General features: G+C 39.1%; 1 protein-coding gene across 1 annotated transcript in view; it reads right to left on the bottom strand.

Moving 5' to 3' along the window:
• RYR2 (ryanodine receptor 2) overlaps positions 1-22,432 on the bottom strand; it is a 784,705-nt gene that overhangs the window by 556,973 nt on the left and 205,300 nt on the right. Inside the window, exon 2 of the mRNA XM_064383634.1 lies at positions 10,183-10,302. Within this exon, the coding sequence (XP_064239704.1) occupies positions 10,183-10,302 (120 nt within the window). The remainder of the gene's footprint in view (positions 1-10,182; positions 10,303-22,432) is intronic.

Below are 22,432 nucleotides of genomic sequence, written 5' to 3'. Positions count from 1 at the left end.
GCAGCAAATCGAGCCTGCTCAGACCATGTTCAGTGCCTAAGTCTTTACGATCCACACTAAAATCAAATTCATACAGACTGTGTTTCCTTTTAAAAAGGTGTAGGAACGCTTTTACACTGTTGGTGGGAGTTGTAAATTAGTTCACCCATTGTGGAAAACAATGTGGCAATTCCTCAAAGATCTAGAAATGGAAATACCATTCGACCCAGCAATCTCATTACCAGGTATACACCCAAAGGATTATAAATCGTTCCATTATAAAGACACATGCACACATGTTTATTGTGGCACTGTTCACAATAGCAAAGACTTGGAACCAACCCAAATGCCCATCAATGATAGACTGGATAAAGAAAATGTGGCACATATATACCATGGAATACTATGCAGCTGTAAAAAGGATGAGTTCATGTCCTTTGGGGGACACCGTTGAAGGTGGAAACCATCATTCTCAGCAACCTGACACAAGAACAGAAAACCAAACACATGTTCTCACTCATAAGTGGGTGTTGAATAATGAGAACATATGGATACAGGGAGGGGAACATCACACCAGGCCCTGTCATGGGGTGGGGGGCTAGAGGAGGGATAGCATTAGGAGAAACACCTAATGTAGATGACAGAGTGATGGATGCAGCAAATCACCATGGCACGTGTATAGCTACATAACAAACCTGCACGTTCTGCACATCTACCCCAGAACTTAAAGTATATTTAAAAAAAAAGGTATGCCCAAGAGTAAAACTGGGTTGCAAAAATTTAACACCAGCTCTCATGAATACAAGTTATATTCCCTTATCTTCTACTTAGAAATGGTTTTATACTATACTACTCTCTCTAAAAGTTAATCAGATTTTTAAAGAGCATTAATTAAAACAATATAAAGAAGGCAAAATTATATTTTCTATTTCAAGAGCAAAGGTTCCTGGGACTGAGCACATATTCTTTTCTATATGATGGATGAAAATATTCACATAACCCTCTTATCCAATTTGAGCTTTAAAAAAACTCCCAGCCAGGTGTGGTGGCTCACACCTGTAATCTCAGCACTTTGGGAGGCTGAGGCAGGAAGATCGCTTGAGCCCAGGACTTGAGACCAACCTGGGCAACATAGTGACACCCCATCTCTACTAAAAAAAAAAAAAAAATTGGCTGGGTGTGGTGGTGTGTGCCTGTAGTCCTAGATACCTGGAAGGCTGAGGTGGGAGGATCGCTTGAGCCCAGGAGGCAGATGCTGCAGTGAGCCCAGATCACACTATTTCACTCTAGCCTGAGCAACAGAGCCAGACCCTGACTCAAAATAAAATGAAAAATCCACAAGAAAAACAGAAACCGCACTTCAAATCTGCGATCCTCAAAAATCTACTGATGCCATACAAACATAGGAAATTAATTTATTAGCACATGTATATATGATGAAAACATAGTACATTAGTGAGATTATAAAAAATAGCAAACGAACATAGCATTAAAGTTTAATGACTTTATATTGGTAAGAAGTTAGACTAAGATAAGACTACTATTTTTTGCTTATTTATTTAGTTACTTATTTTGAGACAGGGTCTCACTCTGTCACCCAGGCTGCAATGCAGTGATACGATCTCGGCTCACTTCTGCCTTGGCTCACTGCAGCCTCCAACTGTTGGGCTCAAGCAATCCTCCTGCCTCAGCCTCCTGAACAGCTCAGACCACAGGCACATGCCACCAGACTCAGCTAATTTTTAAATTTTTGTAGAGACAGGGTCTGGTCTTTAGAGACCAAATCTTGCCTAATTTTTTAGTTTTGGAGAGAGACAGGTCTCAGTATGTTGCCAGGTTATGTGGCCATTGATTTTATCACCTGCTACATTATGGATTTCTCTCAGCAATCCATTCCTGTAGTAGTTTTTCCACTGATGAATTTTGGGGGATTGTCAGGTATATAACCAAATCATCTTCAACTAGAAATAGTTTTACCTCTTCATGTCTGATCTTCTGTATCTAATTACATTGGCTCATACCTTCAACACAGGCATGTATTGCAGAGGCCATACTGGACATCCTTCTTTAACTGCTACTGTACTACCTTAAAGAAAGTACTGACTTTTAAACTGAAGTGTGTGTGTGCACACGTGCTTATAAAACAATGTTAAGCAGGTATCTTACTATTTTTATTTATTTTTACTTGAGACGGACTCTCACTCTGTCGCCAGGCTTGAGTGCAGTGGCATGACCTCAGCTCACCGCAACCTCTGCCTCCCGGGTTCAAGTAATTCTCCTGCCTCAGCCTACCAAGTGGCTGGGATTACAGGCATGCACCACCATGCCCGGCTAATTTTGTATTTTTAGTAGAGACGGGGCTTCTCCATGTTGGTCAGGCTGTTCTCAAACCCTAGACCTCAGGTGATCCGCACGCCTTGGCATCCCAAAGTGCTGGGACTGCAGGCATGAGCCATTGCGCCCGGCTATTATTTTTTTTTACCTGTATGTATATACATATAATACTTTAAATTCTGGGGTACATGTGCACAACGTGCAGCTTTGTTATGTAGGTATACATGTACCATGGTTGTTTGCTGCATCCATCACCCTGTCATCTACATTAGGTATTTCTCCTAATGTTAGCCCTCCCCTAGCTCCCCACCCTCCTGACAGGCCCCCTTGTGTGATGTTCCCCTCCCTGTGTCCACGTGTTCTCATTGTTCAACTCCCACTTATGAGTAATAACATGCAATGTTTGGTTTTCGGTTCTTGTGTCAGTTTGCTGAGAATGATGGTTTCCAGTTTTATCCATGTCCCTGCAAAGGACATGAACTCATCCTTTTTATGGCTGCATGGTATTCCATGGTATATATCTGCCACATTTTCTTTATCCAGTCTATCATCTTTTAAACATAAATAGAATTTGAATTTTGTCCAGTGTGTTTTCCCTATTATGGATCAGTTCAAAGAATTTTTCTTTTCTTTCCTAATATGAATAATTATATTAATTGATTTATAGTATTGAGCTATTCTTGGATTCCTGGAATAACCTGCATTAGTCAAGATAGAGATTTTAATGCAACATTGGTTTCTTTATTTAAAATATTTTATCTCAGAAAATTTCTGTATCAATAAAACTAAAACTGATCTATAAATTATCTTTGTGAAAATTTTTTTAAAATTTTGAAATCTATATTACATTTATTTGACAAAATAAACATGAAACTTTTCCTTCTTTTACTATACTTTGGAATAATTTCAGTAGCATAGTTAAGTAGGGAGTATCTGATGTTGGTGCATGGCAGGAAATATTTTCATTACACTATGAACTTAATGTGGTAAATTTTTATTTTATTGAAATTATTCATTTCATGAAGATTTTAAAGTTTACTTGCATTTAGTTACAGAAATGGTCCCTTATGACTTAATTTCCTTTTCTGATCATTATCCCCTTCCACCCCATATGCAACTTCTAATAATTGAATATTCGTGCTCCCTTTTCCCTTGATTAGATTAACTCATGGTTTGTCTACATTGATGGTATCTTTCAAAAAACCAATTTTCAAAAATAACTCATCAATTTCCTTCTTATCTTCATGAATACCATTTTGTTGTTTTATTTTGCTTACTTTGTTGTTCTCCCAGTTTTTATCTGGTTAATTCACTTATTTTAAATTTTTATTTTTAATAATATATGCATTTAGGCCAGGCATGGTGACTCACACTTGTAATCCCAGCACTTTGGGAGGCTGAGGCAGGTGGATCACCTGAGGTCAGGAGTTCCAGACCAGCCCGGCCAACATGGCAAAATGCCGTCTCTACTAAAAATAAAAAATTAGCCAAGCATGGTGGCGGGCACCTATCATCCTAGCAACTCAGGAGGCTGAGACAAGAGAATTACTTGAACGCAGGAGGTGGAGGTTTCAGTGAGCTGAGTTTGTGCCACCACACTCCAGACCGGGCAACAGAGTGAGACGCTGTCTCAAAAAATTAAATAAATAAAATAGAATACAAATATAAGCATTTGATGCTATAGATTTTACTCTGATAACTTCTTTAGCTATAGCCCACACTTTCTGAAACATCAGATGTTCATTATCATTATGTTCAAGAAACTCTTCAATTTTATTTTATATTTTGCCTTTGACCCAAGATTTAACTAACGGTATACATTTTAGCTTTCAGATAGAGAGGTCTTTTGTGTGGTTTTTGTTTTATAGGGGGATGATTTTGTTTTTGCTTTTAAAAAAATTCACTTCTAGTTTCATTTCTTTATAGTTATATTTGTATTATTGCTACTCTTCGGAACCAACGGAGGTTTTCTTTGTGGCCTAAAATATTGTCAATATTCCTGAATATGGTTTGTAAACTTTAAAGAAAGGTATGCCCTATTTTTTCAGTTCATATTTTGACATACCTCTATAAGGTCAACCTTATTGATTATGCTAAGCATTTTACTTTTTTTCAAGTTAATTATGTGTTACGTCTCTTATTATTGGTATATATCTGTTTCTCTTTGCAATGCCTGAGGTTTCTACTTTGTAAAAGTTATGTCTGTTATTGGGGTCATGAAATTACTTTGTCTTCATTGAGAACTGTACCCTTTAGCATTATAAAAAAATCCTTCTTCATCTTGAAGTTTTTTAGTCTAAATTATACCTTGTGAAATAATGAGATAAAGACGCCAGCTTTCTCTTTATTTGCTATTCTTATATCCTTGTCTATCCTTTCTTTTTGCCCTTTCTGAATGCCTTTGTTTTTGTACACATAGTGTTAGATTTGGCTTTGTAGTCACACTTATAATGGTAAGTTCTTATTTTAATAGGTAACTCAAACTCACTTGTAATTGTTTATATAATCAATACACTTTGGCTTCAATTCTCTTAGACTGTTAAAATGCATATTTTAATTAAAACTACCATAAATATATAATTTCCTTTTAAATAAAAATGAAATTTTTCCTTTTAGTTAAAATATTTTATGTGTATGGCGTGTGTGTGGGTGTGTGTATGTATCACCCATGGATGATATATATATATATATATATACACACACACAGACATGTATCAGTTAATGATGGGGACACATTCTAGAAATGTGCCATCAGGTGATCTCATCATTATGTATACATCATGGAGTGTAGGTAACACAAACGTAAATGGTACAGCTCCTATACACCTAGGTATATATGGTGTAGCCTATTGTTCCTAGGCTACAAATGTGTGCAGCGTATCACTACACTGAATACTGTAGGCAACTGTAACGCAATGGGATCTGTTTATATAAACATATCGCAAAATAAAAAGAGTACAGTAAAAATGTGATATAAAAGGTAAAAATGGTTCCCCCATATAGGGTACCTACAATGAGTGGAGCTTGCAGGCCTGGAAGTTGCTCTGGTGAGTCAGTGAGTGAGTGGTGGGTGAATGTGAAGGCCTCTGACATGACCCTACTGTAGACTTTAGAAGTGCTGTACACTTAGGCTGCACTAAATTTACTTTTTAAATTTTCTTTGTTCAATGATAAATTAACCTTAGCTTATTGTAACTTCTTACTTTACAAACTTTTTTTAACTTTATTTTTGTAACAATACTTAGCTTATACAAACACATACAGCTGTGCGAAAATATTTTCTTTATTGTCTGTATTCTAGAAGCCTCTTTTCTATTAAAAATTTCTTTTTTAACTTTTTAAACTTTTTTGTTGAAAACAAGGACTGAAATACACATTGCCATAGCCCTACACAAGATTGGGATCATCAAGACATCACTAGGCAATAGAAATTTTTCAACTCCATTATAATCTTATGTGGGACTACTGTCATATATGTGGTATGTAGTACACAGCTGTATCATATATATGAGATACATATATATACACATCCTATATATAGGATATATAATATGAGCATTAAATATGCATTCTTATATTTAAATGAAACATATATCTACATTATCATATAACTATATTAAATATATATTTATAATATACATATATTCATATGTTATATATATTTACATATTATAGAGTATATTGTTTCATATTAAATATTAAGATATTAATCTTTATATTAATATTTACAATATTTACATATTTACCTTTATATTAATACTATATGTAAATATTTACATAGATATTTACCTGTATAATGTTATAATCTCATATACAATATAAACTATATAATTAATATGTATTTATTAATCAACATATTATGAATATATATTAATTTGTAATGTAAATATATTAATATATGTATATATAATCTAAATATATAAAATACTTTATAATATAAATGTATTTATTGTGCTTATTATACTATTATTTATAATATAAATGTTTATAAAATATGTAATATATAATATATTTTTATATATCTCTTTTGTTTAGGAAGTTTGGGCTTCCATAATACTTATACTTTTAAATAATATCCTTAAGACCTTTTTTTTGATTACTATTTCTTAGTTCTCTCTATGACCAATATTGCAAATAGCTAATTATTTGTCTCCCAATCAAAGTTTATTGTTTACTTTTAGACTACACCTATAAAGCAATCAGAAAGTTGAATTTTTATAAACTCTCACCACTCTCCCATTTTTTTGGTAGTCATACTGATTTTACCTTGTCAGAGGATAAAACCATTCCCTGAGACATCCTCCCACCCAAAACCATCGTTCCATCTCAGATCCTGGGGTAAATGTGTCTTGAATGCTCACCACCATTCCTCATACCAGAGTCTCTACTGCAATTTGGTTTTCTGTAGTGGAGGGGTCCCCAACCCCTGGGCCATGGACCAGTACCAGTCAGTGGCCCCTTAGGAACCAGGCCACACAGCAGGAGGTGAGCAGCAGGCAAGCTTCATCTGTAGGCACAGAGGCTCCCCATCGCTGGCATTACCCTGAGCTCTGCCTCACGTCTGATCAGCAGCAGTATTAGATTCTTATAGGAGTGTGAACGCTATTGTGAACTGCGCATGTGAGGGATCTAGGCTGTACACCCTTTTATGAGAATCTAATGCCTGACGATCTCTCACTGTCTCCCTTCACCTCCAGATGGGACTATCTAGTTGCAGGAAAACAAGCTCAGGGCTCCCACTGATTCTACGTTATGGTGAGTTGTAGAATTGTTTTATTATATATTACAGTGTAATAATAATAGAAATAAAGTGCGCAATACATGTAATGTACTTGAATCACCCCAAAACCACACCCCAGCCCCGGTTCATGGAAAAATTGCCTTCCACGAAATCATTTCCTTTGGATTTTCGAAGGTTTTCACTTTTCTAGCTTCTCTGTCTCTGCAGATGGTAAGCTGTGGGTTTATGTGCTCTGGTGTCCCTTCTCATGCAGTTTCCAGGTCTAAAATTAGTTTTTCTTTAATTTGGAATTCGCGCCTGTTATTCAGCTCCCTTTTCCAAATCTGTGTTATCTACTCATCTTACTTCCGAGTTAAGAATGTATGTTGGCCGGGCATGGTGGCTCATGCCTGTAGTCCCAGCACTTTGGGAGGCCAAGGTGGGCGGATCACTTGAGGTCAGGAGTTTAAGACTAGCCTGGCCAACATGGTGAAACCCCATTCTACTAAAAATACAAAAATTAGCTGGGTGCGGTGGCGGGCACCTGTAATCCTAGCTACTCAGGGGTTGAACACAGGAGAATTGCTTGAACCTAGGAGGCAGAGGTTGCAGTGAGCCGAGATCGTGCCATTGCACTCCAGACTGGGCAACAAAGCAAGACTCCGTCTCAAAAAAAAAAAAAGAAAGAAAGAAAAAAGAATGTTGATCTTTTAGTTCATTTTCAAATAGTTATAAGTTTATTTAACTAGTTGACCTTCATTATCTTTAGACATTATTCTGCTTCTTATTCTTTTTCATATATAAAATTATATATATGCATATAAATTACATATTAAGTATAATTATAATGATGTAAGTTACATTACTCCACTAATACATAGAAATCATAATTATATACATATTATAAAATTATAATATCTACAGGCAACACAAGCACATCAAATGTCCAGATAAAAATTGAGATGCTTTTTCTTGTACTCTTAGGGAGAAGAGAGAGGGTTGTTTTTTTGTTTTTTGTTTTTTGGTTTTTTTTACAGCTCTAGAGCTCCTTGTTCTGTGGTTCTCACCACTGCTTGAAACATGGCCTCTTGGCTGGGCGTGGTGGCTCACGCCTGTAATTCCAGCACTTTGGGAGGCCGAGGTGGGTGGATCACCAGGTCAGGAGTTCGAGACCAGCCTGAGCAACATGGTGAAACCCCATCTCTACTAATATACAAAAAATTAGCCAAGCATGGTGGCAGGTGCCTGTAATCCCAGTAACTCAGCAGGCTGAGGCAGGAGAATCGCTTGAACCTGGGAGGCGGAGGTTGTGGTGAGCCGAGATTGCACCACTGCACTCCAGGCTGGGTGACAGATCCAGACTCCGTTCCAGAAAAAAAAAGAAACATGGCCTCTTCTGATATCTATGGGTTCTGCTTCCCTCTATTGTTTTGGTTTGATCCTTCTCTATCCTTTGCCCCTATCACCCCTGCAATTTCTTCGCAGAGCAGGTCTTTGACCTGTAAAGGAGCTTTATATGTTAAGTTATAAAAGTCCATAGGGTCAAAGTTACTCCAGAAACATCTCACCTTACCATGCCACGGTTTCTTTGCTCCCTCTTAGTTTTGGTTATTTTCTTTTTCCTTTTTCTTTCTTTTTATTCTTATAAGACAGAATCTTGCTATGTCACCCAGGCTGGAGTACAGTGGTGTGATCTCGGCTCACTGCAACCTTCGTTTCCTGGGTTCAAGTGATTCTCCTGCCTCAGCCTCCCAAGTAGCTGGGATTACAGGTGTTTATCACCACACCCAGCTAATTTTTGTATTTTTAGTAGCGACAGTGTTTCGCTATGTTGGCCAGACTGGTCTTGAACTCCTGACCTCAAGTGATCTGCCTGCCTTGGATCCCAAAGTGCTGGGATTACAGGCGTGAGCCACCGCACCTAGAGTGGCTGCTATTTTCACAGTGGCGCACCATGCTTTCCAGCAAGGATTTGTCACTGCTTTTCGGAGACAACAGAAATCAGGTTGCCTTTCTTGCATTTTTTCTATACATTTACTGACACCATATGTAGGAATAACTTGTCACTTAGTTTGTCTTAGATACTCTATTGTCTACAGGTGTGAGTTTTACCCTCTTCATAGCTCTGTCTGGTTCTATGAGATTCAAAGAGATGAAAAAACTATACCTTCCTGATAATTTCTCATTTCTCCCTAAATTTTTAATAACAACAAGGTGGGTCTGTCTCAAAGTAAATAGCTAAACCTCAACTTCTAATTCCTGAAATAGAGAGACACAAATGAAAATTCATTCATATACAAAATATACAGTAAATATCCACAATTAGGAATCAGGAGTAACTAATCAAAATGTATCAACAGATTTAAGTGTTTATATTTCTGCAAGAAAATATATGCTCAAATTATAAACTATTCCCTTTTAGGCAAAGATTGGCCTAAAAGAATAAATATCCTAGGAGCATTTGTCTCAAAAAGTAAGCTCTGCCTTTGATTTTAAAATTCTGTAGCTTAAGATATTTCTGGGTTCATTTCCAAGGGTACATACATAACTTAAAGTGTCTGACTACTTACTACCAACAATCTTTCTGTCCTTGCCACCTGTATGATCAATGCAGGAGATACCAATTTGAGGGGAAAAAAAGCCATATCCCATTTTCTACCAATGAAAATCAAATCCAGATATATATCTATGTGAGATACATCTATACCCAAGTTTACGTATTTTAAACATGAACTGAGAACTAGAGTTTTGACTTTTTGTTAATATATTAAAGGGAAAGTCGAGCTTATAAAAAATGTAATTAGCCTAAGACTGTTGGTTCCTTTTCAAACTTAATAATCCATTAAATCTTCCAAGCCCTTATTAGTTCTCAGATTATATCATTAATTGACTTGTTTGCTTTTCTACTAGAATATAAACATCATGGGGCAAGGACTTTGTGTATTTTTTGCTAACAGTCATATCCCTAGTTCTTTGTACCCAGGAGAGACTCAATTAAAAATCAGCTTAACGGAGAGTGAAAACATTTTTATACCCCCTTTCATTGATATAGCATGTGTTCCACAGAAAATAGCAGCGAGCTCATAAATCACTTCAATGCCACTAGTAAAACTTGCATATTTGAATAGCCTTGAAAGCCTTCATCCCACCTTGGAATTGGAAGTGGACTCCAAGAAACAAAGTCTGTTGCCAAATCCTTCTGCTGCCAAGCATAGCTTCTGCTGTTCTTTGTGGATGGTTGCGGTGCACTGCAGGACCACTTCATCATCCTGCAAACGGGAAGAGAGGGAAAAAGAGGTGAGACTTGACATGACTGCACAGTCCAAATCAGATCTTGAAGAACGTTATTTTAGTGCATTTTAAAAATCTGTGCCAAATGTAAAAACTACTGTCAAGGCCTGGCACGGTGGCTCATACCTGTAATCCCAGCACTTTGGGAGGCCGAGTCAGGCGGATCACCTGAGGTTGGGAGCTCGAGACCAGCCTGACCAACATCAAGAAATCCCATCTCTATTAAAAATACGAAATTAGCTGGGTATGGTGGTGCATGTCTATAATCCCAGCTACTCAGGAGGCTGGGGCAGGAGAATCACTTGAACCCAGGAGGCAAAGTTTACAATGAGCTGAGATTGTGCCACTGCACTCCAACCTGGGCAACAGAGCAAGACTTTGTCTCACAAAAAAAAAAAACCTACTGTCAAAAACACAACCAAGAGAGACCTCTACAGAATCAATCTCTAATGCACTTTTTATTTGCAAAAAGGCAACTGGATGGGGGACAAGAGGGGAGCCACCGCCATTCACGGCAATCAGTAGTTTTCTGACTGTACTGACTGATTCCCAGAGGCAACCTGAACAAATAAAAGTAAAATGGAGGATTTTCATATTATCACTATTTTAGTCATCAAAATTAACAAGCAATTGTCTGACGCATTTCTAGGACACCACGTATCATCAAGAATAGCAGGCACACATGTCATTTCAAAACTCACACAGGAAAACAGGTCAATAACAGAACTTTCTCAGTTCAAAGTGATGGTAAAAGTCATCTTAGTTCAACCACGCATTAGTTGATTAATCATATCTGGAAGGATTCTGGGTTGCTTGAAAATATACAGAGACAATTTCTTATTTCAGTCCTCAGAAAGCCAAAACAGATTTCCGATCAATTAATTAAGCAAGGTTAGTGAAGAAACTGTACATGGGAAAAGATGAAAAATAGAATGACTCAATACAGGCAGCGGGAGTGCTGCAGGAATCATGGACTTTAGAAGAAGCAAGATCTGGATTCCCATCCCAGTTCACCATGCACTAGGTTATATGAACCGAGGCAAAGCACTGAATTTCTAAAATGATGAAGGAAATCCAATAAAGCATCTTACAAAATGACTAGCATACAAAAGGTGCCAAATTCCCAGTAAGCAAATGGAAAATACAGATTCTAAGTGACAAGTACCTAAAAAGTCTGACCATTTACGTGTTTTGACATGTCAACCTCAAAGAAACAAAAGAAAACGTAACAGAGTAGTGAATGAGCAACATAATCAACCCTTCTAATTAGAGAAAAGGGACACACAACATATTCTAGAAGCCCTTTACCAAGGTAGAACAGCAGGGCAGAAGTGATGGGAATCAAGCCTCAAAAGCAGACAACAAGGTTTTGTTTTGTTTTGTTTTTTTGCTAACTAAAGAATATGCTATATAAATTAGGAAGGTGCCACTCTAATTTGTATTTAAAATCCTTGTCACATTTGTATTTGCCTTTATTTCCTATAGCGTAGCAGCAATATTTAATAGCACAGCTTATAGCACCAGCCACAGGCAAAGCCAAATTTTTTTTTAACAACCACCTCCTAACTGGCCTTGCAGGTGCTCACTGATTTTCAGTGAACATTCATTTGTTTTCTTTAAAAAATCATTTGCTACAAAAATAGCATTATTCTCATATGATGGATACATCTGATTATAAATTCACATGCAGCGTGGCTCTAATAAAAACAATCATGAAGTCCTTTGGAGCTTATAAAATCTGCAAGATCAAAGCTATATCGTGTTCCAAATATGTAGTGTAATAAAAAAAAGAACCAAAAATAGTGCTGATGTGCTCAATGCCTTATCAAATCACCAGAGGCTTTTGCTATTTTGTCTCACCTACCCTACGGAGCTAACTCTAACATGCAAACTACACTCTTGAGTAAGATGAGTCCTTTCGGATGCTGGAGGCTATCTAAATACAATTTAGTACACAATTGGTTACTAACTGAAGACAGTTTGGGAATGAGAATAAGAGAAGACAGCAAGGCAGGATGAAAACAAAACCACAGGCATATGGGACAAGTGGGAGTAACAGCTTACTCGGTAAGCCCCAGAAGAAGAGATGGCACACCATCTTTACCAAAAGTACAGTCAGTGCCCATCCTTGCATTAACTTACTTAAGCCTCACTGTACCCTGTGGTATAACAATGACCCACACATATCTAAATGAGGAAAATGAGGCATAAAGTAACTTGTTACTCTCAGAGGGCTTATCAGGCATATTTCCAGAAATTGATCAGTAAGCCTAATTTATCTGAATTAGATTCAGGTAATTCAGTCTGTAGTCGCACACTGCTTCTAGAGATTCAATTGATTTTTACCACGTTTGTTGTCTATAAAAGTGCTTCTCAGTCTGTAAGGTGCATCCTACCACCCATGGATCCTGCTAAGATGCAGATTCTGATTGGGAAGGTCTTGGGTGGGGCTGATTGCACATTTCTAACAAGCTCTCAAGTATAACCCACACGCTGAGGATCTGGGGCCCAGAAAGGGACCCAGAAAAGATACAGATTCTAAGAAAGATATGAGTATCATTTTTTGTTGTTGTTGTTTGGTTGGTTTTTTTGTTTGTTGTGGGTTTTTTGAAGGCATAGTCTCACTCTGTTACCCAGACTGGAATGCAGTGGCACAATCCCAGCTCGCTGCAACCTCCACGTCCTGGGTTCAAGTGATTCTCCTGCCTCAGCCTCCTGAGCAGCTGGGACTACAGGCAAGCGCTACCATGCCCTGCTCTATTTTTGTATTTTTAGTAGAGACAGGGTCTCACTATGTTGCCCAGGCTGGTCTCACAGTCCCGAGCTCGGGCATTCCACCCACCCCAGCCTCCCAAAGTGCCAGGATTACAGGCATGAGCCACTGTGCCCAGCCAGATGAGAGTATCTTTTTGGTATATGATATAGGAAACCTATAGGAGTTTGAAGAAAATCATTAACAGTCAAATATCAAAATAAGCCTATGTACTTTGGACAAATCAGAAATTAGAGCTCATGTGATGATGCCCATTAATATGTGAGACATAACAATTACATAAGAGAAAGTAACACATTTAAATACTATATTAAGCTATCCTATCCAATCTATGAAAGCAACTCACTTATGCAGTTTCGCTTCAGTCCAGTGCCTTGACATTGTATGACGGAGTGCCTGGCAATGAAGCAACATTAAGTTCAGGAGAGCTATGCTCTGCCACCAGGGAGAGAGGCTATAGCCACAGCTTTCAATCATGGTTCAGCTTTGAATGACACAAGCTAATCCGACAGACTCATCTAAGTCTTTGCCAGTTTACCCAGGAGCTGTGTTTATTTTACTTTCCAGTGAGCAAAAGGTTCCTTTTGGACAGGAAGTAAAATATACCGAACACTTAATAAACCAAACACCAATTCACAAGCCACCTGCCAGTTGCCTTTAATTATCCCATCATTCATCTCAAAGCACACTTCCTCTCGAGAATCACTGTGGTCTGAGAGCATGCAGAGTAGGCATTTTGAGAGGTTTTGATAAATAGCTTAATGTTTTCTATTTATTGTTATCCATACGTAATAAATCTGCTAATTTACATATATATGAAGTATACATGAGGATATTGTGAATATGCACATGTGCTCACACGTACGTGTACACACACACACACACACACAATCTAGTTTCTTTTTCAAGAATAAAGATCAACACTGCCTAATACTGATGGGATCCACAGGGTTAACCTGCCTTACAGAACAATAAAGATATTAATTAAAGTATGTCATCCTCGGTCATGAGGCCTCCTCTGAATTAGTCTTTGCTATTCAGCCCCTGAGGTGCAGACCTGTAATTCAGGTCTTGCTTTTGCATTTGGTTGCATGTGCCAATAGTGTTTCTGAGTGCTTGAATGCACATGATGACCATCATTTTTCTTACCTTGGCCCATAAAAACTAAAAGCACCCTAAATATTCACCCTTTACTAAGTAAACTTGAAAAAACAAATTTACTGATCCTTCTTTATACAAATTCTGGATGCAATAATAAATAATCAACCATTTACAAGAAACCTCAGGAGCAATGAGATAAATGGAAGCACTTACATACGGGTGACAAACACCTTGGAGTCACCAAGTCCTACAGATTCTACTCCATCAATACTTTCCAATCCATCAACTTCTCACCACCCCAGTCCAAGCTACCATCATCTCTCATTTTGATATCTTCAAAATCCACTGAATGGTTCTCCACCCTGCAAACTCCCTTCCAAGGAGCTTTAGCTTGAGGCCACACTGGCCTATACTGTGTGCTGGCTTAAAACCCTTCAATGGTTTCCAATTGCTCTAAAGATAAAAGCCAAAAATGCTTCAGCCAGCCAGGCACAGTAGCTCACACCTGTAATCCCAGTACTTTGGAAGGCTCAGGCAGGTGGATCACTTGAGATCAGGAGATCAAGACCAGCCTGGCCAAAATGATGAAACCCCATCTCTACTAAAAATACAAAAATTAGCCAGGTATGGTGGTGTGCACCAGTAGTTCCAGCTACTTAGGAGCTTGAGGCAGGAGAATCTCTTGAACCTGGGAAGCAGAGGTTGCAGAGAGCCAAGACTGTACTACTGCACTCCAGCCTGGGCAACTGAGCAAGACTCCGTCTCAAAACAAACAAACAAAATCCTTCAGTCTACAAGGCCCTGAACTGCATGGTCTGGCACCAGCCCAGTATCTCCAGCCAACCTTCCTCCATCCCTGTGCTCCTACAGGACTTTTGCACACACCATTAAACCCCTTTCTCTCTTCTCTAGTTAACACTTATCCATCTTTCAAATCTCAACCCAGGCATCCTTTCAAAGCTGTTTGAGATTGGACCCACCAGGCTGTTAATTCCTCTGGTTTGTGCTCCCATAACATTGTATTTTTTTTTTGTTAGTTTCCTCAATTGTCATTATGCATTCATTTGTGTAATTTTTGTCTGATTATTAAACTGAGTCTGTGCCAGGCATGATGGCTCAGGCCTGTAATCCCAGCACTTTGGGAGGCCAAGGTGAGCAGATCACCTGAGTTCAGGAGTTCAAGACTAGCCTGGCCAAAATGGTGAAACAATCTCTATAGAAAAATATATATATATATACACACACACACACACACACACACAATGAGCTGGGCGTGGTGGTGGGTGCCTGTAATCCCAGCTACTCGGGAGGCTGAGGCAGGAGAATTGCTTGAACCGAGGAGGCAGAGGTTGTGGTGAGCCAAGATCGTGCCACTGCCCCCCAGCCTGGACAACAAGAACATGACTCTGTATCAAACAAAATAAAAATAAAAATAAAAACTGAGTCTGTTATTTCCTAGAATTATAGCCCCAGTATCTAGCGTAATGTTAGGTATATAAAAGGGTCTCAATCAATAGTAGTTGAATTAATAAGAACAAACAATGCCCAAAATTTGTAATAATACCACTAAATCGCCAATAGCCTTTCATTGAATTGCCCAATTTGGACATTGCCGTTCAAAAACAAAGTTCAACATGAGATCTTTCTCAACACTGAAGAAATGTTGCTTTCCCCAAATCATCATACTGAGGATTGGCCAAATGAGAAACTGTAGCTACAATGCAGATATATACAAGCCCTAGCAAAGAAAGTAGGTAAGGCATTCAGGGATGACTAGGGACCTCAATCTTGGCCAGACGGTACACCAGGTACAAATATATGATCCCAGAACAAGAGAAAGAAAACAGAAAACCTTCAAAGAATCAGGAGATGTAGAAAGTAGGAGAAAGAGAAAGCTGAAAGCTGAGGGACAGGAACACCTATATGCTGGCACAGGGGTGGTGACAGTGGAAGAGGGGGATATGATGGGGACATGTCGAGGAGTGAATTATGGGAAAGCCTATGTGCATGCTCGTGTGTGTGTGTGTGTGTGTGTGTGTGTGTGTGTGTCTGTACATTTAGTAATTCTGAGCAAAGCTAGCTTGACTGCTGCTCACAAACCTGTGAGGTCACACACACGGAAAACCACTTCCATGATCACCCTATGTAAAATACCAGCCCCTATCACCTCTGAGTCCCTTGTCTTATTTTTTCCCCTTATTATCACTACTTGACACTATATTACATGCTATTTGCTTTTTTAAAAAATGTTTTGAGCATCTCCCAGTAGAATGCAAATTCTGTAAGGGAAAGGACCTTCTCACATTTACTAATGGTGATCAACAAAGCCTACAAGAATACTGGCTCACAGGAAGCACTCAATCAAAAAAATGTCTGTTAGATGAAGGGAGAGATAAATAGGTGACCTCTAACTCAATTCCATCCCAACATGGGGGTGGCATTTAGGGGAGTTTCTGCCTTTCCATTACAAGTAAGAATCAAAGAAAAGATATTCCATTCCTTCCGTACAAACATCTTTGAAGCATTCAAGGGTGAGCCTACACATTTTAGTTAGTGTCTCCCCATGCCACTTTCACATCAATTTCCTGTTTATGAACAGAGTTCATAAACCATGATAGTGATGTTACTTGCAGACAGAAATTACTCCTTTGCAGTTACTCAGACCCAGTTCTACCCATCTCTATGGGTTTCCATAGTATTAGGAGCTGTGTGAAAGCAGGAACAAGATCTGTTTTATTCACCAGTATATTTCTACTGTGTAACACTGTGCCTACACATGTAACGTACTCGATAAGTGACTTATTTATCACAATCCACCTTCAGATTATTCATAAATACGTGCTGTCATGCTGACAGACAGAGTTTGTTTTTAGAACTGCCAAGGTAAGATCTTCTTTAATTTCCAATCAAAGTTGGTATTGTATGATCCCATCAAGTGATTTCATGGTTTCATGCAGCCAGGAAATATGGCAATATTGGAGAAAAATTGCTGATCCTATCTATTATAGCTGTGACAAATTTTAATGTATCATAAGCATCCCCAGTATCAATATAAAACCCAGTGCATCACTGGGAAAAAGCAATGCAGTCCCTTTTTTTCCCCCTATTTTAAGTACAACAATGCTCTTTCTGTACATAATCTAAAGAAATCGATCGTATATTATACTCTTGAAAACCCAATAAGTAGTCTTAATAACTCAGGTCATTAAAAAAATTTCTCACACCATGCCAAATATTTTCCCTAAACTCTTACTACTCCTGTCTTCCAAGATATTTTTCCAGGTTTAGACTTTGTGTAACTGGTCCTCTAAGTTACGTCCTGAGAATTTTTCCATAATTAGCATCAACTCAGAAAGCTCACTAAATATATCTTATCCTGTGGTTATCTCTCCAGCAGGTCAGCTTAAACTCACAGAAACCAGGGGCCTGATGAAAATAAATTCTTTAGTGAAAGACTAAGTTAATTATCCATTTTACACAATTGTACATAGAAAATGTTCAACAATACATGTTGAATTGTATTCTTTTGTGTATTTCCTGTAACTTTAAAACTTGGCCAGGCACAGTGGCTCACCCCTGTAATCCCAGTATTTTGGGAGGCTAAAACAGGTGGATCACCTGAGGTCAGGAGTTCAAGACCAGCCTGGCCAACATGGAGAAACCCTGTCTACTAAAAATACAAAAAATTAGCTGGGCGTGGTAGCAGGTGCCTGTAATCCCAGCTACTCGGGAGGCTGAGGCTGGAGCATTGCTAGAACCCAGGAGGTGGAGGTTGCAGTGAGTAGAGATGGTGTTGTTGCACTCCAGCCTGGGTAAGAGCGAAAATCCATCTTGAAAAAAAAAAAAAGGAAAAAAATACTCTTTAGAACAGAGATCTAATATTTATGGAAGAAAGGCTAGAACTGGAATACTGGATTCTGGCAATTCTGTGATAAGTAAATAAGACATGATTCCACAATCACTGTCGCTAACTCTGCTGGAACAATACAACATAGAGAACAATTCTCAAACAACAGCAACAGTTTCTTTCAAAGAGTCACTCATCATTTAACAGATATTCACTCAGATGTAGCACATGCTAGGAAATAGTATAAGAGCTAAATTGGCTGAAAGAAAAGATCCCTGAACTTATTAGGCTTACATTCTAGCAAGAGGAAAGAGCAAGTGTTAAAAAATAAACTAAAACTTTGAAAATCTTAGAAGATGAAAAGTTCTTTGTTTTCTTTCTGAGATGCAGTCTCACTCTGTCACCCAGGCTAGAGTGCAGTGGTGTGGTGTCAGCTCACTGCAACCTCCGTCTCCTGGGTTCAAGCTATTCTCCTGCCTCAGCCTCCCAAGTTGCTGGATTACAGGCGTGCACCATCACACCCAGCTCATTTTTGTATTTTTAGTATAGACAGGATTTCACCATATTGGTCGGGCTGGTCTTGAACTCCTGATCTCGTGATCTGCCCACCTCAGCCTCCCAAAGTACTGGGATTACAGGTGTGAGCCACCGCGCCTGACCAGAAGGTGAAAAGTTCTATGGGGAAAACAAACAAACAAACAAGAAACAGTATAAGGGGATCAGAAGCGCTACTGGGCTTGGGAAAGTTGAGGTTTTGAACAGAATTGCCAGGGCCTCATTGAGGGGGTACCTTCTGAGCAAAGACTTTAAGGAGGAATGAGAAATTAGCCAAATGATGATGTGGAAGAGGAGCAATCCAGGAAGAGGGAAAGCTGGTGAAAGCTCGCTAGGCAGAAGAGCACCGTCTTAGCATCATCAGGAAATTTGCAGGTAGAGCAGAGTAAGCTACAGGGAGGTGGGTGGGAGATGAGGTCAGAGGTAATGGGCCCAGACCGTGGAAAGCCTTGATGTCACTGTAAGACGTCTGAATTTTACTGAGGGGAACAGGAGCCACTGGGTTGTGTACTAAATGCGGAGTGCAAAAAGGCAAGGAAGAAGCAGAGTTACCCAAGTAGGGGTCACTGCAACCATTCAGGGAGGGAGATGGTGGCTCAGACCAAAATGGTAATGGTGGACGTAGAGAGAAGTGATCAAATTCTAGGTACGTGTTGCATTTATCCTGTATCAATTATGTTGCAGGCACTGTGATAAGTGCTTACAAGTTGATCTCATTCAGCCCATCATTACTTTTGACTTTTCTGCCATACGGCCAAACGAACTGTTATCCATGCTATTTGTTTTTTCTTAAAGCAAATAACAGGGTAAGTTGAGATAATTCCAAATTAAAAAAGCCAATATTTTTGGACTTTCACTGAGTCTATATTTATTCATGTAAAATACAAGCAGTCCTCAGTTTGCATGCTAGTGCAGGACCATAAAAATGACTGTCCTCAGACAAGCTTTGGCAAAATTAACATTGTTTATCATTGTTCCATGACCTTGTAAGAATTTTTGCCCAAATATTACAAACTCCCTATGATTTATAAATGGACAGAAAATAATTTTTAAATAGTAAAACTAAATGTATTTAGTACACTATAATTTAGAAGATTGGAAACATAGAGAATTGTTTTATTTCTTATTTTATTTTTTGTAGAGACAGAGTCTCACCATGTTGCCCAGGCTGGTCTAGAACTCCTGGGCTTAAGCGATGCCCACTTCAGCCTCCCAAAGTGCTGGGATTACAGGTGTGAGCCACAGCACCCCACCAAAGTGTTTAATTTCTTTGTAATTGTGACCTGCCTTCACTGTCCCACAATGTAACTGTCCCGTGGAGTGAGCATCTTTGCTATCCCTAGACAAACTATCACACTCCTACATTTGAATCAGCTTTGGGAATCTTCTCCTTTGTGTTTTCAACATGCTGAAATATCTCTGAGAGTTGCTTTAATGTGAAGTTTTTCAGCTGGTGTCATTTACTCCGGAACACCTACATTCTATTGGTCACAACCATTTTCCTTGTACATGTCAATAAGCTCACTGTCACTAAGCTCCTCTGTCTGTGCATTTACAGGCTGTCAAAGGTCAAGACTGTCATCATGCCATAGGCAGGTCATCCTTTTAGAACCCCGTTACGTTCCATTGGAATTTCAGTTCCAATGTTATCACTTGTTTATTTGATGCACTTTCATCTGTGTTAGCCAATTTCCATTTACCCATTTTTTTGTAAATCTTGGATCACTGGAGAACAAGGAGGTAACATCACTACACACTTTGCCTTCTATCCATCATGAACTAAAAACCAAAACGCAGTGACCAATCATGCACAGACTCTGAAAGAAGTGATGTGACCGATCACTGATTATGATGTACATCTGTTATCTGACAGTGATTCATATTCATAATATGGTGACACTACGAAAAAATCTAGTCTCCTCAGTCATCGTGTTAATTGCAGTGATGTGACTGCATTTGAACTACAGTGTAACTATCTAGTCTTCAGTTCCCCACCAGAGGATGAACTGAAAGTCCTCCAAGGTCCCCTCACATTTTATGGTTCAGTGAAAAGGGCAAAAGAGAAGATAATCCCTCCCATGTGCAAATTCAAGCAGAGAAATTAACTCTATCTTTCACATGTTTACTGTATGATCTTGCCTTCTACTAAGCAGAGAAACTACAGGATATTTCATTAGCAGGCTTACCTATTTACGCTGTGTATGTGGTTTTATACAAGACGACAGTAGTATCTCTCTCTCTCTTTTTTTTTTTTTTTTTAGACGGAGTCTCACTCTGTTGCCCAGGCAGAAGTGCAGTGGTGCAATCACAGCTCACTGCAACCTCCGCCTCCCAGGTTCAAGTGATTCTCCTGCTGCAGCCTGCTGAGTAGCTGGGATTACAGGCACCTGCCACCATGCCTGGCTAATTTTGGTATTTTTAGTAGAGATGAGGTTTCACCATGTTAGCCAGGCTGGTGTTGAACACCTGACCTCTGGTGATCCTCCCGCCTTGGCCTCCCGAAGTGCTGGAATTACAAGTGTGAGCCACCACACCTGGCCTGGTAATATCTTTTTTAACTGAAAAATAATATAGTTACAGAAGTAGTCTTTTGCTGTGTGCTGATGACACTTATGCAAAAGTTTAAATACAAAATGACACGTAAGAGATTATGGCCTGTGAGGCCAGGATTAACAATGTGCCTTGGTAATATCAACCGAAGGGAACTGGACAGAAACACCCAAAGACCAGACACCATCTAGGTGACGTCAGACCCTCACTTCATTTCCAGCAGTCAGAGATGGCAGCCGGCCAAGCAGAAGGCAGAAAGCAGAATGTTGCTCTGAATATGTAAACATTTCATCAACGCTTTTCTATTCCCCGTTTAGTAGAAATAAACACTTCTATCAGAAAAGAACTTGATGTTTTCATCTTTAATACACTAAATCCGGAAATCCATCAGTGCTGAGCAAGTATACTGCACCAATAAACTCTAAGTTAACTCCTTAGCATTCTGTAACAGTCTGACTGCTGTCAACCAACTGATGCCATCTCACTCTGTGCTGTCCCCATAGGCCATCAGCAATCTTTGGTGACATGGAGTTTCAGCTTCCTGCCAACTAAGACTTAGCAAAAATAAAAACTTGAGACATCTTCAGAGAAAGTTTTGAATGTTTTTCTTAAATGTCACAGAAACCAAGAGGAACATAAAAGAAGTTACAGATAAGCCTTTATTTTATGAATGAACACATTTCAACAGGTCTATTATCTTCCTTGAAATTTAACCTGTCTACAAGATAAATCTTTCTTTACCCCAAATTTTGCCATCCCCCATAGTTCCTTATCTTGATAAGTGGCACTGCCAAGCCAACAGTAATAGATACCAGACACCTGGGCTGTATCCTGATGACTTCCTCCTCCTGATTGCTTGTAGTCCTGTCACCTGCCCTGACACCACCTCAGCCATAGTGGAAGTCACCTTCTCACAGTCCATCAGACGTAAATGATCTATTTCCTTCTCTGTCTACAACATCTTCTCACATCATTCCCCACTCTGCTTGCTACAATCCAGCCACACATACCTCCGTTTTGTTTCTCAGATGTGCAAAGCCCTTTCCTTTGCCTTTTTAGGTTTTTTTTTTTTTGTACTTGTATTTTTTTTTTAGATGGAGTCTCGCTTTTGTTGCCTAGGCTGGAGTGCAATGGCCCAGTCTCGGCTCACTGCAACCTCCGTCTCCTGGGTTCAAGTGATTCTCCTACGTCAGCCTCCCGACTAGCTGGGGTTACAGGTGCCCGCCACGACTCCCAGCTAATTTTTTGTGTTTTTGTATTTTTAGTAGAGACAGTGTTTCAC

This window comes from Aotus nancymaae, unplaced genomic scaffold (genome assembly GCF_030222135.1).
Source record: "Aotus nancymaae isolate 86718 unplaced genomic scaffold, 86718_ANA_hifiasm-v0.15.2.pri h1tg000032l_0, whole genome shotgun sequence".
NCBI classification, from domain to species: domain Eukaryota; kingdom Metazoa; phylum Chordata; class Mammalia; order Primates; family Aotidae; genus Aotus; species Aotus nancymaae.
This window is presented reverse-complemented; position numbering and strand designations above follow the sequence as displayed.